Raw genomic sequence first — 18052 nt, forward strand, 5'->3', positions numbered from 1 at the left:
TGCTCTGCTAGAGGACGCTGCTCCTTCCTCTATAACTCTCCTCTCCTTAAAAACTCTGCACTGTTGAAGGACTCTGCTCCTTCCTCTATACCTCTCCTCTCCTGAAATACTCTGCTCCTTCCTCTATAACTCTCCTCTCCCGAAATACTCTGCATGGCTGGAGGACTCTGCTCCTTCCTCTATAACTCTCCTCTCCTGGAGGACTCTGCTCCTTCCTCTATAGCTCTCCTCTCCTGAAATACTTTGCACTGCTGGGGGACTCTTCTCCTTCCTCTATAAAACTCTCTTCTCCTGAAATACTCTGCACTGCTGGAGGACTCTGCTCCTTCCTCTATAACTCTCCTCTCCTGAAATACTCTGCACTGCTGGAGAACTCCTCTTCACCGATTCTCCTTTCTGATATATCTCTTGCTCTTGTAAACATTTTCCCTCTCCACCTGTATGAAACAGAAGAGGACTTCTATCTATAAACTGGTGCAAAGAGAGTAGGAAGAGTCTGTATACAGTGAGGGGGAAAAAAGTATTTGACCCCCGGCTGATTTTGTCTGTTTGCCCCACTGACAAAGAAACGATCCGTCTATAATTTTAATGGTTGATTTATTATAACAGTAAGAGACGGAACAACAACAAAAATATCCAGAAAAACGCATTTCAAAAAAGTTATAAATTGATTTGCATTTTAATGAGTGAAATAAGTATTTGATCCCCTATCAATCAGCAAGATTTGTGGCTCCCAGGTGTCTTCTATACAGATTAGGAGCACTCTTTTAAAGGGAGTGCTCCTAATCTCAGCTTGTTACCTGTATAAAAGACACCTGTCCACAGAAGTAATCAGATTCCAATCTCTCCACCATGGCCAAGACCAAAGAGATGTCCAAGGATGTCGGGGATGAGATTGTAGACCTACACAAGGCTGGGATGGGCTACAAGACCACCGCCAAGCGGCTTGGTGAGAGGGTGACAACGGTTGGTGCGGATTATTCAGAAATGGAAGAAACACAAAATAACGGTCAGTCTCCCTCGGTCTGGGGCTCCATGGAAGATCTCACCTCCTGGAGGTTCAGTGATCATGTGAACGGTGAGGAATCCGCCCAGAACTACACGGGAGGATCTTGTCAATGATCTCAGCTGGAACCATCGTCACCAAGAGAACAATTGGTGACACACTACATGGTGAAGGACCGAAATCCTGCAGCCCCTGCAAGGTCCCCCTGCTGAAGAAATCACATGTACAGCCGGTCTGAGGTTTGCTGATGAACATCTGAATGATTCGGAGGAGAACTGGGGGAAAGTCTTGTGGTCAGATGAGACCACATCGAGCTCTTTGGCATCAACTCAACTTGCCGTGTTTGGAGGAGGAGGAGGAGGAGGAAGGCTGCCTATGACCCCAAGAATACCATCCCCCACCGTCATACATGGAGGTGTAAGCATTATGCTTTGGGGGTGTTTTTCTGCCAAGGAGACAGGACAACTTCACCACATCAAAGGGACGATGGACGGGGCCCATGTACCATCAGATCTTGACAACCTCCTTCCCTCAGACAGGGCACTGAAAATGGGTGGTGGATGGGTATTCCAGCATGACGATGACCCACCCAAAACACACGACCAAGACAAGAAAGGAGTGGCTCAAGAAGAAGCACATTAAGGTCCTGGAGTGGACTAGCCGGTCTCCCAGACCTTCATCCCATAGAAAATCTGTGGAGGGACCTGAAGATTCGAGTTACCAAACGTCATCCCTCGAAAACCTTAATGACTTGGAGAGGATCTGCAAAGAGGACAAAATCCCTCCTGAGATTTGTGCAAACCTGGAGGCCAACTCCAAGGAACGTCTGACCTCTGTGATCGCCAACAAGGGTTTCTCCACCAAGTACTAAGTCATGTTTTGGGAAGGGGTCAAATACTTATTTCACTCATTAAAATGCAAATCAATTTAGAATTTTTTTGAAATGCGTTTTTCTGGATATTTTTGTTGTTCTTCCGTCACCGACCATTAAAATTATAGACCGATCGTTTTTTTTTGTCAGTGGGAAAACGTAAAAAAAAAAAAAAAAAAAATTAGCAGGGGGTCACAAACTTTTCCCCCTCACTGTATCTTGGTGCTCATAGGGACTTCTCCTCTCCACTGAAACAAAGAAGCGCACCAGTTGGGGGTCGATCTCCTCGTTCAGAAGGGCTTCGTTCTTTATCAGAGCCACTCGCTGGGCGAATCGACACGTAGAGATTGATTCCTAGAAAACACATTGATTATATATTGTTATCGATCAGGCTCCTATATATCCTTACATATCAATCATCAACTCCTATATACCCTTACATATCAATCATCAGCTCCTATATACCCTTACATATCAATCATCAAATCCATATATCTTCATATCAATCATCAGCTCCTATATACCCTTACATAACAATCATCAGTTCCTATATACCCTTACATATCAATCATCAGTTCCTATATACCCTTACATATCAATCATCATCTCCTATATATCCCTTACATATCAATCATCATTCCTATATACCCTTACATATCAATCATCAGCTCCTATATACCCTTACATATCAATCATCAGCTCCTATATACCCTTACATATCAATCATCAGCTCCTATATATCCCTTACATATCAATCATCAATTCCTATATACCCTACATATCAATCATCAGCTCCTATATACCCTTACATATCAATCATCAACTCCTATATATCCTTACATATCTATCATCAGCTCCTATATACCCTACATATCAATCATCAGCTCCTATATACCCTTAACAGATCAAGTCATCAGTTCCTATATACCCTTACATATCAATCATCAGTTCCTATATACCCTTACATATCAATCATCAGTTCCTATATACCCTTACATATCAATCATCAACTCCTATAATCCCTTACATAGCAATCATCAATTCCTATATACCCTTACATATCAATCATCAGCTCCTATATACCCTTACATATCAATCATCAACTCCTATATATCCCTTACATATCAATCATCAATTCCTATATACCCTACATATCAATCATCAGCTCCTATATACCCTTACATATCAATCATCAACTCTATATATCCTTACATATCAATCATCAGCTCCTATATAATCCCTTACATATCAATCATCAATTCCTATATACCCTACATATCAAGACATCAACTCCTATATATCCCTTACATATCAATCATCAATTCCTATATACCCTTACATATCAATCATCAGCTCCTATATACCCTTACATATCAATCATCAACTCCTATATATCCTTACATATCATTCATCAATTCCTATATACCCTACATATCAATCATCAACTCCTATATATCCTTACATATCAATCATCAGCTCCTATATACCCTACATATCAATCATCAGTTCCTATATACCCCTTACATATCAATCATCAGCTCCTATATACCCTTACATATCAATCATCAACTCCTATATATCCCTTACATATCAATCATCAATTCCTATATACCCTTACATATCAATCATCAGCTCCTATATACCCTTACATATCAATCATCAGCTCCTATATACCCTTACATATCAATCATCAGCTCCTATATACCCTTACATATCAATCATCAGCTCCTATATACCCTTACATATCAATCATCAGCTCCTATATACCCTTACATATCAATCATCAGCTCCTATATACCCTTACATATCCATTATCAGCTCCTATATACCCTTACATATCAATCATCAGCTCTATATACCCTTACATATCAATCATCAGCTCCTATATACCCTTACATATCAATCATCAGCTCCTATATACCCTTACATATCTATCATCAGCTCCTATATATCCTTACATATCAATCATCAACTCCTATATACCCCTTACATATCAATCATCAGCTCCTATATACCCTTACATATCAATCATCAGCTCCTATATACCCTTACATATCTATCATCAGCTCCTATATATCCTTACATATCAATCATCAACTCCTATATACCCCTTACATATCAATCATCAGGCTCCTATATACCCTTTACATATCAATCATCAGCTCCTATATACCCCTTACATATCTATCATCAGCTCCTATATACCCTTACATATCAATCATCAGCTCCTATATACCCTTACATATCAATCATCAGCTCCTATATACCCCTTACATATCTATCATCAGCTCCTATATACCCTTACATATCTATCATCAGCTCCTATATACCCTTACATATCTATCATCAGCTCCTATATATCCTTACATATCAATCATCAGCTCCTATATACCCTTACATATCAATCATCAGCTCCTATATATCCTTACATATCAATCATCAGCTCCTATATACCCTTACATATCCATTATCAGCTTCTATATACCCTTACATATCAATCATCAAATCCTATATATCCCTTACATATCTATCATCAGCTCCTATATATCCTTACATATCAATCATCAACTCCTATATACCCCTTACATAACAATCATCAGCTCCTATATACCCTGACATATCCATTATCAGCTCCTATATACCCTTACATATCAATCATCAACTCCTATATACCCTTACATATCAATCATCAACTCCTATATACCCTTACATATCAATCATCAAATCCTATATATCCCTTACATATCAATCATCAACTCCTTTATACCCTACATATCAATCATCAGCTCCTATATACCCTTACATATCAATCATCAACTCCTATATATCCCTTACATATCAATCATCAACTCCTATATACCCCTTACATATCAATCATCAGCTCCTATATACCCTTACATATCAATCATCAACTCCTATATATCCTTACATATCAATCATCAACTCCTATATACCCCTTACATATCAATCATCAGCTCCTATATACCCTTACATATCCATCATCAGCTCCTATATACCCTTACATATCAATCATCAGCTCCTATATACCCTTACATATCTATCATCAGCTCCTATATACCCTTACATATCTATCATCAGCTCCTATATACCCTTACATATCAATCATCAGCTCCTATATACCCTTACATATCAATCATCAGCTCCTATATACCCCTTACATATCTATCATCAGCTCCTATATACCCTTACATATCAATCATCAGCTCCTATATACCCTTACATATCAATCATCAGCTCCTATATACCCCTTACATATCTATCATCAGCTCCTATATACCCCTTACATATCTATCATCAGCTCCTATATACCCTTACATATCAATCATCAGCTCCTATATACCCTTACATATCAATCATCAGCTCCTATATACCCCTTACATATCTATCATCAGCTCCTATATACCCTTACATATCAATCATCAGCTCCTATATACCCTTACATATCAATCATCAGCTCCTATATACCCCTTACATATCTATCATCAGCTCCTATATAGCCTTACATATCAATCATCAGCTCCTATATACCCTTACATATCAATCATCAGCTCCTATATATCCTTACATATCAATCATCAGCTCCTATATACCCTTACATATCCATTATCAGCTTCTATATACCCTTACATATCAATCATCAAATCCTATATATCCCTTACATATCTATCATCAGCTCCTATATATCCTTACATATCAATCATCAACTCCTATATACCCCTTACATATCAATCATCAGCTCCTATATACCCTTACATATCCATTATCAGCTCCTATATACCCTTACATATCAATCATCAAATCCTATATATCCCTTACATATCAATCATCAACTCCTTTATACCCTACATATCAATCATCAGCTCCTATATACCCTTACATATCAATCATCAACTCCTATATATCCCTTACATATCAATCATCAACTCCTATATACCCCTTACATATCAATCATCAGCTCCTATATACCCTTACATATCAATCATCAACTCCTATATACCCTTACATATCAATCATCAACTCCTATATACCCTTACATATCAATCATCAGCTCCTATATACCCTTACATATCTATCATCAGCTCCTATATATCCTTACATATCAATCATCAACTCCTATATACCCCTTACATATCAATCATCAGCTCCTATATACCCTTACATATCCATCATCAGCTCCTATATACCCTTACATATCAATCATCAGCTCCTATATACCCTTACATATCAATCATCAGCTCCTATATACCCTTACATATCAATCATCAGCTCCTATATACCCTTACATATCTATCATCAGCTCCTATATACCCCTTACATATCTATCATCAGCTCCTATATACCCTTACATATCAATCATCAGCTCCTATATACCCTTACATATCTATCATCAGCTCCTATATACCCTTACATATCCATCATCAGCTCCTATATACCCCTTACATATCAATCATCAGCTCCTATATACCCTTACATATCAATCATCAGCTCCTATATACCCCTTACATATCTATCATCAGCTCCTATATACCCTTACATATCTATCATCAGCTCCTATATATCCTTCCATATCTATCATCAGCTCCTATATACCCTTACATATCCATCATCAGCTCCTATATACCCTTACATATCAATCATCAACTCCTATATATCCTTCCATATCTATCATCAGCTCCTATATACCCTTACATATCCATCATCAGCTCCTATATACCCTTACATATCAATCATCAACTCCTATATATCCTTACATATCCATCATCAGCTCCTATATACCCTTACATATCAATCATCAGCTCCTATATACCCTTACATATCCATCATCAGCTCCTATATACCCTTACATATCAATCATCAGCTCCTATATACCCTTACATATCAATCATCAGCTCCTATATACCCTTACATATCAATCATCAGCTCCTATATACCCTTACATATCTATCATCAGCTCCTATATACCCCTTACATATCTATCATCAGCTCCTATATACCCTTACATATCAATCATCAGCTCCTATATACCCTTACATATCTATCATCAGCTCCTATATACCCTTACATATCCATCATCAGCTCCTATATACCCCTTACATATCAATCATCAGCTCCTATATACCCTTACATATCAATCATCAGCTCCTATATACCCCTTACATATCTATCATCAGCTCCTATATACCCTTACATATCTATCATCAGCTCCTATATATCCTTCCATATCTATCATCAGCTCCTATATACCCTTACATATCCATCATCAGCTCCTATATACCCTTACATATCAATCATCAACTCCTATATATCCTTCCATATCTATCATCAGCTCCTATATACCCTTACATATCCATCATCAGCTCCTATATACCCTTACATATCAATCATCAACTCCTATATATCCTTACATATCCATCATCAGCTCCTATATACCCTTACATATCCATTATCAGCTCCTATATACCCTTACATATCAATCATCAACTCCTATATACCCTTACATATCAATCATCAACTCCTATATACCCTTACATATCAATCATCAAATCCTATATACCCTTACATATCAATCATCAACTCCTATATACCCCTTACATATCAATCATCAGCTCCTATATACCCTTACATATCAATCATCAGCTCCTATATACCCCTTACATATCTATCATCAGCTCCTATATACCCTTACATATCTATCATCAGCTCCTATATATCCTTCCATATCTATCATCAGCTCCTATATACCCTTACATATCCATCATCAGCTCCTATATACCCTTACATATCAATCATCAACTCCTATATACCCTTACATATCCATTATCAGCTCCTATATACCCTTACATATCAATCCTCAGCTCCTATATACCCTTACATATCAATCATCAAATCCTATATACCCCTTACATATCTATCATCAGCTCCTATATATCCTTCCATAGGGGACAATGAATACTGAAGCTGGTTATACACAGTAGTAGAATTTTGTTTGATATTTTCACTGTAATAAATGCAGTGAGAAGAACGTTCCTCCATTTCTCTGATCGTTTTCGGCCTCAGTGATAAGAAATTTGAAGGGTCGGGATGGAAATTTTGTGGTTTTTGTTCGGTGAATTCCAATCTTTCTACAATCCAACGACTAAAAGCAAAACAACATCCACAACTATTTTTGACTGTTCTGAAAATGTAAATACAATTGTTGGTTTGAAATCCGGCCAGTCAGTGTATTCCCAGCTGGAGGCCGCTTTCACACGAGGCGGTTTTCAGGCGCTACAGCGCTAAAAATAGCGCCTGAAAAAAAACGGCCCCTTTCACTCCAGTGTGACAGCCGGAGGGGCTTTGACACTGGAGCGGTGCGCTGACAGGACGGCGAACAAAGTCCTGCTAGCCGCATCTTTGGAGCGGTGAAGGTGCGGTGTATTCACTGATCCTAAACCGCTCCTACCCATTGAAATCAATGGGGCTGGGCAGCAATAACGCCAGCAAAGCGCCGCTCTGCGGAGCTTTGTGGGAAGTTTTAACCCTTTTTCGGCCACTAGCGGAGGTTAAAACCCGCCCCGCTAGCGCCCGCAGACCGCCGCTAAAACAACGGTAAAGCGCCGCTAAAAATAGCAGCGCTTTACCGCCGACACCCACACCGCCCCAGTGTGAGAGGGGCCTTAGGGAAATCCCTGCAAGGCGAAGCATTCGTAATGCTAAAGGCTGATCAATGGCATGACGGAACACGCAACTCCACACTAAATCCGCAACTCCACACTAAATCCGCAACTCCACACTAAATCCGCAACTCCACACTAAATCCGCAACTCCACACTAAATCCGCAACTCCACACTAAATCCGCAATCCGCAACTCCACACTAAATCCGCAACTCCACACTAAATCCGCAATCCGCAACTCCACACTAAATCCGCAACTCCACACTAAATCCGCAACTCCACACTAAATCCGCAACTCCACACTAAATCCGCAACTCCACACTAAATCCGCAACTCCACACTAAATCCGCAACTCCACACTAAATCCGCAACTCCACACTAAATCCGCAACTCCACACTAAATCCGCAACTCCACACTAAATCCGCAACTCCACACTAAATCCGCAACTCCACACTAAATCCGCAACTCCACACTAAATCCGCAACTCCACACTAAATCCGCAACTCCACACTAAATCCGCAACTCCACACTAAATCCGCAACTCCACACTAACTCCGCAACTCCACACTAAATCTATTTATTTATTTTTTGGACACAATGGGGCAAAGCGACCGATTGTCTATAAATCCTCCCTCCGGCCTTCCCTTCGGTCTTGTGCAGTTATACCGGCTCCTCTCTCGGACTGAAATGGCTTCCTCTGATTTCACGGCACACACTCATCTGAACAATGTTTATAAACAATGTTACTTTGTATCTCTTCATCATGTCTCAAGGTTTATAAACAATGTTACTTTGTATCTCTCTAACAACTGTCTGAACAATGTTTATAAACAATGTTACTTTGTATCGCTCTATCATGTCTCAAAGTTTATAAACAATGTTACTTTGTAGCTCTCTATCACATCTCAAGGCTTATAAACCATGTTAATTTGTAGCTCTATCTCCTGTGTGATCAAAGTTTATAAATAATGTTACTTTATATCTATCACCTGTCTGCACAATGTTTATAAACAATGATACTTTGTATCTCTCTATCTCCTGCCTGAACAAGGTTTATAAACAATGTTAGTTTGTAGCCCTCTATCTCCTGTCTGATCAATGTTCATAAGAAATGTTACTTTGTATCTATCTCCTGTCTGATCAAAATTTAATAAACAATGTTACTTTTTAGCTCTCTATCATGTCTCAAGGTTTATAAACAATGTTAATTTGTAGCTCTATCCCTGTGTGATCAAATTTTATAAATAAATAATGTTACTTTGTATTTCTCTCTCTCTATTACCGGTCTGAACAATGTTTAAAAACAATGTTACTTTGTATCTCCTTATCTCCTGTCTGAACAATGTTTATAAGCAATGTTACTTTGTATCCATCTCCTGTATGATCAAAGTTTATAAACAATGTTACTTTGTAGCTCTCTACCATGTCTCAAGATTTATAAGCAATGTTAATTTGTAGCTCTATCTCCTGTGTGATCAAAGTTTATAAATAATGTTACTTTATATCTCTCTATCGCCTGTCTGAACAATGTTTATAAACAATGATACGTTGTATCTCTCTATCATGTCTGTGTTTATAAACAATGTTACTTTGTAGCTCTCCATCTCCTGTCTGATCAATGTTTATAAATAATGTTACTTTGTAGCTCTCCATCTCCTGTCTGATCAATGTTTATAAACAATGTTACTTTGTAGCTCTCTATCTCCTGTCTGATCAATGTTTATAAACAATGTTACTTTGTATCTCTCCATCTCCTGTCTGATCAATGTTTATAAATAATGTTACTTTGTAGCTCTCCATCTCCTGTCTGATCAATGTTTATAAACAATGTTACTTTGTAGCTCTCTATCTCCTGTCTGATCAATGTTTATAAACAATGTTAAAGTGGTGTTTCAGCTATAAAAACATTTTTTTTAAAGTCAGCAGCTAAAAAAAAAAAAAAGTAGCTGCCGACTTTTAATAAGGAGACTTACCTCTCCAGGGCACCCGCGATGTCAGCCGCCGAGGCCGACATGTCCCTCGGCTCTCGGGTCCCGGCGTCGCCATTCATACTAAGGGAAACAGGCAGTGGAGCCTTGCGGCTTCACTGCCCGTTTCCTACTGCGCATGCGCGAGTCGCGCTGCGGTTTGTGAATGGGACGCGCTGTGTTAGGGAACACACAGTTCCCAGAACACAGCGCGCCCCATTACCCAGAAGACCGAAGATCACAGAGGAGCAGGAAAAGGGCAGATTAGGAAGACTGCCTAGCAACAGCGATTTCTGACCAAGTAAAAAAAAAAAATTTTTTTTTTTAAATGTTTTTTTTTTTTTATTTTAATAATATTAATGCTCTTTTTTTTTCAGGGTGGCCCTCCACTTTAATTTGTATCTCTCTATTACCGGTCTGACCAATGTTTATAAACAATGTTACTTTCTATCTCCTTATCCTCTGTTTGAACAATGTTTATAAACAATGTTACTTTGTATCTCCTTATCTTCTGTCTGAACAATGTTTACAAACAATGTTACTTTGTTTCTCTCTATCACATCTCAAGTTTTATAAACACAGGTTCAGACAGTTCTCGAAAGCAGCATTTTCTACAGCTGCTGTATTTGTACAGAAATGTGGGAAATGTGGGTGGGAGGGCGTGTCGGAAGGACTATACATGTCCGGTACATTTCCATCAAGTTATTTAAAGACGTGTTTAGTACATCCAGTGATCCTCGTAGCTCTAGATGTCTTATGTAAATGGCTCCAGCATCTCACCAATAAGAAATTAGCGGCAGCGTTGTCACCCTTTCCTACAAGCTCCTTTACTTGGCTTTTTACTGCCCATCTGATTGGCAGTCCTTGAGGAAGCGCACCCGAAAGGCCGACAACGCTGCTGCTATATTCAAGGCAGCAGGTTAAGGTTGTCAGCCCAAAACAGGAAATGCTGTTACTGGCAGGATCTCCCACCAGCGAGGATAGAAGCACAATCTCTGAGGACATGCAGGACGGATTTAGGAGATACAAAGTAACATTGTTATGTGTTATGCTGGAAGGGCAGGGTAAGGGCAGGGTAAGGGCAGGGTAAGGGCAGGGGCAGGGTAGGGGCAGGGTAAGGGCAGGATAAGGGCAGGGTAAGGGCAAGGTAAGGGCAGGGTAAGGGCAGGGTAAGGGCAGGGTAAGGGCAGGGTAAGGGCAAGGTAAGGGCAAGGTAAGGGCAAGGTAAGGGCAGGGTAAGGGCAGGGTAAGGGCAGGGTAAGGGCAAGGTAAGGGCAGGATAAGGGCAGGGTAAGGGTAGGGTAAGGGTAGGATAAGGGTAGGGTAAGGGCAGGGTAAGGGCAGGGTAAGGGCAGGGTAAGGGCAGGGTAAGGGCAGGGTAAGGGCAAGGTAAGGGCAGGGTAAGGGCAGGGTAAGGGCAAGGTAAGGGCAAGGTAAGGGCAGGGTAAGGGCAGGGTAAGGGCAAGGTAAGGGCAGGATAAGGGCAGGGTAAGGGTAGGGTAAGGGTAGGATAAGGGTAGGGTAAGGGCAGGGTAAGGGCAGGGTAAGGGCAAGGTAAGGGCAGGGTAAGGGCAGGGTAAGGGCAGGGTAAGGGCAGGGTAAGGGCAGGGTAAGGGCAGCCCATGGATGTGTTAGACTGAGGAGCGCTCTACATACGTCAATGTTCCTCTTCTCCATGGACAGCGTGGCAATCATGGTGGTCATGCAGTTGCCTCCCAGACTGTCCCTCAGAACGGAGGTCATCATGGAGTTCCTGTACGGGATGTGCGAGCGATTCCTCTCCGCCAGGGAAATGATCACCTGCAAAGAAAACAGCCAATCATTGAGAAGCGAGGACTCCCATCTAGAATACAACAACCCCCAACAGACAACAAGTGGGGAACCCGAGACCTGCCGAAGGATCTTCTCCTCCATAAAGTCCACCAGGATTCATGTTTAATTCTATTATTTGTGGGGTCAGCTCCGAGGTGTAGGAGCGTTCAGCAGTTTTTCAGTTCTATCAGAATATTTGCAGACTTTTGATTGGAGGAATCTTTGGCTGTGGGATGAATTAGAGCCGGACATGATGTAGTGGGCTGAGGACCCCCCTTCCTTTCTCAGGTCTTATTGGGACTCCCCCCTGCCTGTGACTTTCAGGTGATCCCATTTATATTTTGGTATTCAAACGTCACCTTCAGTGACCCCGAGCTACCGAGTCCTCATTACAGGTACCGGGCTATAAATTAATAAGTCATTCACTATGTACAGACCTGGGAACTCAGCACAGGGATGGTGGGAACCCCTCCTAATGGGCACATCGGGTGTACAGACCCAGGAACTCAGCACAGGGATGGTGGGAACCCCTCATAATGGGCACAGCAGGTGTACAGACCCAGGAACTCAGCACAGGGATGGTGGGAACCCCTCATAATGGGCACAGCAGGTGTACAGACCCAGGAACTCAGCACAGGGATGGTGGGAACCGCTCATAATGGGCACATCGGGTGTACAGACCCAGGAACTCAGCACAGGGATGGTGGGAACCCCTCATAATGGGCACAGCAGGTGTACAGACCCAGGAACTCAGCACAGGGATGGTGGGAACCCCTCATAATGGGCACAGCGGGTGTACAGACCTGGGAACTCAGCACAGGGATGGTAGGAACCCCTCATAATGGGTACAGAGGGTGGGCAGACCCGGGAACTCAGCACAGGGATGGTGGGAAGCCCTCCTAATGGGCACAGCGGGTGTACAGACCTGGGAACTCAGCACAGGGATGGTGGGAAGCCCTCATAATGGGCACAGCGGGTGTACAGACCCGGGAACTCAGCACAGGGATGGAGGGAACCCCTCATAATGGGCAGAGTGGGTGTACAGACCCGGGAACTCAGCACAGGGATGGTGGGAACCCCTCATAATGGGCACATCGGGTGTACAGACCCGGGAACTCAGCACAGGGATGGTGGGAACCCCTCATAATGGGCACAGCGGGTGTACAGACCCAGGAACTCAGCACAGGGATGGTGGGAACCGCTCATAATGGGCACAGCAGGTGTACAGACCCAGGAACTCAGCACAGGGATGGTGGGAACCCCTCATAATGGGCACAGCGGGTGTACAGACCTGGGAACTCAGCACAGGGATGGTAGGAACCCCTCATAATGGGTACAGAGGGTGGGCAGACCCGGGAACTCAGCACAGGGATGGTGGGAAGCCCTCCTAATGGGCACAGCGGGTGTACAGACCTGGGAACTCAGCACAGGGATGGTGGGAAGCCCTCATAATGGGCACAGCGGGTGTACAGACCCGGGAACTCAGCACAGGGATGGAGGGAACCCCTCATAATGGGCAGAGTGGGTGTACAGACCCGGGAACTCAGCACAGGGATGGTGGGAACCCCTCATAATGGGCACAGCGGGTGTACAGACCCGGGAACTCAGCACAGGGATGGTGGGAAGCCCTCATAATGGGCACAGAGGGTGTACAGACCCGGGAACTCAGCACAGGGATGGAGGGAACCCCTCATAATGGGCAGAGTGGGTGTACAGACCCGGGAACTCAGCACAGGGATGGTGGGAACCCCTCATAATGGGCACAGCGGGTGTACAGACCTGGGAACTCAGCACAGGGATGGTGGGAACCCCTCATAATGGGCACAGCGGGTGTACAGACCTGGGAACTCAGCACAGGGATGGTGGGAACTCCTCATAATGGGCACTGAGAGGAGAGACGCATTACATGGAGAAGACGGGGCTCTTACCTTCTGTGCGGTGCAGTCGGAGGTGCGGGAGGCTCTGGTTGGTGGAGGATTATAGGGCTCTGTATACTGCATGTTGTATACAGCTGAATAGTATAGTAATAGGAGGAGGAGGAGGAGGAGGAGGAGGAGGAGGAGGAGGAGGAGGAGGAGGAGGACACACGGCTCGGTATTTGATCTTGCGATGAAGAAATCAGAGCACACACAGGTGTCAGTCCTCCAAGGTAACAGGTGTCAGTCCTCCAAGCTATGGCTTCCCTCGGGGGGGAACAATGCCCATTGTGACCTCCATCCAGACAAAGACCATTCATGGCTCTTCCTCCTCTCAGAGACCTTCAGCTCCATCCAGGACCAAAGACAACAATCTGTACATTGTGAGGTCCAACCCCCACAGCGCCCCCCCATGGACGGATTGTACACAATCACCATCTATTCCCACCAATCCAGGGAAAGGGCAACCGAATCTTGAAGGGTCAGTAATGTAGAAGGTGTGGGGGCATCGGAGCCCGGGGCCCGATATGAAGGACCCCGCATCCCCTCTATGTGGACTTCCTGCTGCCTCAAGTGTATGTAAAGCCCAAAGGGTTGCTTTTCATTTTGGATAGAGTGAAGGGGGATTAGAACCCCTGTCAGGTTTTTATTGCTGTCCCCAGTAGAGAGATTCGCCCCTCTCTATTTGTCCTGGTGACACCGAGAACGAGGAGGAATCCAAAATGTAACACCAGCCCGGGATGATTGGGGTGCCAACCCTCTCGGATTTGCTGGAATAACGTCCCATCTCGGACCTCAGTCCCAGCGAGGCCGTGTACTGGGGTCACAGCCTCGGCCTTATTGGGGTTCACGCGTCAGGTGAGGGGGAGGGTGGGGGGGGTGTAAAACCACACAGTAGAGCCACGCTTTTACCGCCTCCAACCACTACCCCCCCCAGAGGCGGTGATCGGGAGTGTCTGCAATGCCTTCCTATGGAGCTACAGCGACAATCTTCATCCCCCGTGTCGGTTTAGCCCCCCCCATACACCACCCAATCCAGGGACTGGGGCCTCTCTGAGCTAATGTGGGGAACAACGGGGGACAGGCGGGGGACAACTCCTCCTCACCGCCTGTCCTCTGAAGAGCAATCCCAATGACAATCGCTCTTCAGAGAGCACTAGACACGCGCAGAACGAGAAAATGGGTTTCACTTTGATTCGTTATTTAATTCATTTTCTAGAGTTAAAATTTGTTACATTTGTTTATTCCTTTCCTGAATTCCAATTTATTCTATTCAAAATTCAAATTTCGGAAGACGGTTATATTCTATTTTGTTCTTGCTATTTTATTCTCTTTTCCAATCTATTTTTTTTCTATTCTATTCTTTTATTTAAATTTTCTATTCAAAATTAAAATTTCAGAAGATGGTGATACAGGTATTCTAGTTTATTCTATTTTTTTTTCTATTCTATTCTAATTTATTCTATTCGAAATTCACATTTCAGAAGACAGTTAAAGTCTATTTTATCCTTTTCTATTCTAATCTATTGTTTTTTTTCTCTCTATTCTTTTCTTTTCTGTTCTATTCTATTTCAAATTAGAATTTCGGAAGATAGTTATAGAGGTATTCTATTTTATTCTATTGTTTTTTTCTTTATTATTCTATTCTAATTGATTCTATTAAAAATTCACATTTCAGAAGACAGTTAAATTCTATTTTATCCTTTTCTATTCTATTGTTTTTTTCTATTCTTTTCTGTTCTATTCTATTCCAAAATTGAATTTTCGGAAGATGGTTATACAGGTATTCTATTGTTTTTTTTTCTTTTCTATTCTATTCTAATTGATTCTATTAAAAATTCACATTTCGGAAGACAGTAAAAGTCTATTTTATCCTTTTCTATTCTAATCTATTGTTTTTTTCTAGTCTTTTCTGTTCTATTCTATTCCAAATTTGAATGTCAGAAGATTGTTATATTCTATTTCATTCTATTGTTTTTTTTTTTGTCCTATTCAACTCTAATCGATTCTATTTTATTCTAGTCTAGACAGTTAAAGTCTATTTGATTATTCTCTTTTCTAATCTATTTTTTTTCTTCTATTCTATTATTTTATTTTCTATTCAAAATTCAAATTTCAGAAGATGGTGATACAGGTATTCTATTTTATTCTATTTTTTTTCTATTCTATTCTAATTTATTCTATTAAAAATTCACATTTCAGAAGACAGTTAAAGTCTATTTTATCCTTTTCTATTCTAATCTATTGTTTTTTTTTCTATTCTTTTCTGTTCTATTCTATTTCAAATTTGAATTTCGGAAGATGGTTATACAGGTATTCTATTTTATTCTATTGTTTTTTTTTTTTCTATTCTATTTTAATTTATTCTATTAAAAATTCACATTTCGGAAGGACAGTTAAAGCCTATTTTATCCTTTCCTATTCTATTTTTTCTTTCTATTCTTTTCTGTTCTATTCTATTCTATTCCAAATTAGAATTTTCGGAAGATGGTTATACAGGTATTCTATTGTTTTTTTTTCTTTTCTATTCTATTCTAATTGATTCTATTAAAAATGTATATTTCGGAAGACAGTTAAAGTCTATTTTATCCTTTTCTATTCTAATCTATTGTTTTTTTCTATTCTTTTCTGTTCTATTCTATTCCAAATTTGAATGTCAGAAGGTTGTTATATCCTATTTCATTCTATTTTTTATTTTATTTTTTCCTATTCCACTCTAATCTATTCTATTTTATTCTAGTCTAGACAGTTAAAGTCTATTTTATTATTCTCTTTTCTAGTCTATTTTTTTTTCTATTCTATTATTTTATTTTCTATTCAAAATTCACATTTCGGAAGATTATTCTATTCTATTCTGTATTCTATTTTTTTTCTGTTCTATTCTAATTTATTCTATTCGAAATTCGCATTTCGGAAGATGGTTATACAGGTATTCTATTTTGTTCTATTGTTTTTTTTCTTTTCTATTCTAATTTATTCTATTAAAAATTTCACATTTCGGAAGACAGTTAAAGTCTATTTTATCCTTTTCTATTCTAATCTATTTTTTTCTTTTCTTTTTCTGTTCTATCCTATTCTATTCCAAATTAGAATTTCGGAATATTGTTCTATTCTATTCTATCTTTTTTTTGTTTTTTTTCCTATTCCCTTCTAATCTATTCTATTTTATTCTATTCAAAAGTCAAATTTTGGAAGACAATTAAAGTCTATTTTATTATTTTCTATTCTAATCTATTGTTTGTTTTCCTATTCTTTTCTTTTCTGTTCTATTCTATGCTTTTCTATATCAAATTAGAATTTCGGAAGATTGTTATATTCTATGTCAGGGATATGCAATTAGCGGACCTCCAGCTGTTGCAAAACTACAAGTCCCATCATGCCTCTGCCTCTGGGTGTCATGCTTGTGGCTGTCATGGAGTCTTGCTATGCCTCGTGGGACTTGTAGTTCTGCAACAGCTGGAGGTCTGCTAATTGCATATCCCTATTCTATGTTATTCGATTGTTTTTTTGTTTTTTTTTTCCTAATCTATTCTATTCTAATTTATTCTATTCAAAATTCACATTTTGGAAGACAGTTAAAGTCTATTTTATTATATTGTTTTTTTTTCTAACGTATTATTTTATTTTCTATTCTATTTTTTTCTATTCTACTCTTATCTAGTCTGTAACCATCCTCCAAAATTCTAATTTTGAATAGACTAGATTCAAGTAGAATAGAAAAAAAATAGAATAGAAAATAAAAGAATAGATTAGAAAAAAAAAAATCAATAGATTAGAATGGAATAGTATAAAATAGAAAAGAC

General features: G+C 40.5%; 1 protein-coding gene across 1 annotated transcript in view; it reads right to left on the reverse strand.

Moving 5' to 3' along the window:
- Nucleotides 1-18052, reverse strand: part of KIF6 (kinesin family member 6) — a 389098-nt gene that overhangs the window by 262950 nt on the left and 108096 nt on the right. Inside the window, 2 exon segments of the mRNA XM_077485383.1 lie at nucleotides 2145-2231; nucleotides 12178-12321. Coding sequence (XP_077341509.1) covers nucleotides 2145-2231; nucleotides 12178-12321 — 231 coding nt within the window.

The sequence above is a fragment of the Lithobates pipiens genome, unplaced genomic scaffold (genome assembly GCF_037356315.1).
Source record: "Lithobates pipiens isolate NorthernLeopardFrog02 unplaced genomic scaffold, aLitPip1_a1.2 Scaffold_18, whole genome shotgun sequence".
In the NCBI taxonomy this organism is placed as follows: Eukaryota; Metazoa; Chordata; class Amphibia; order Anura; family Ranidae; genus Lithobates; species Lithobates pipiens.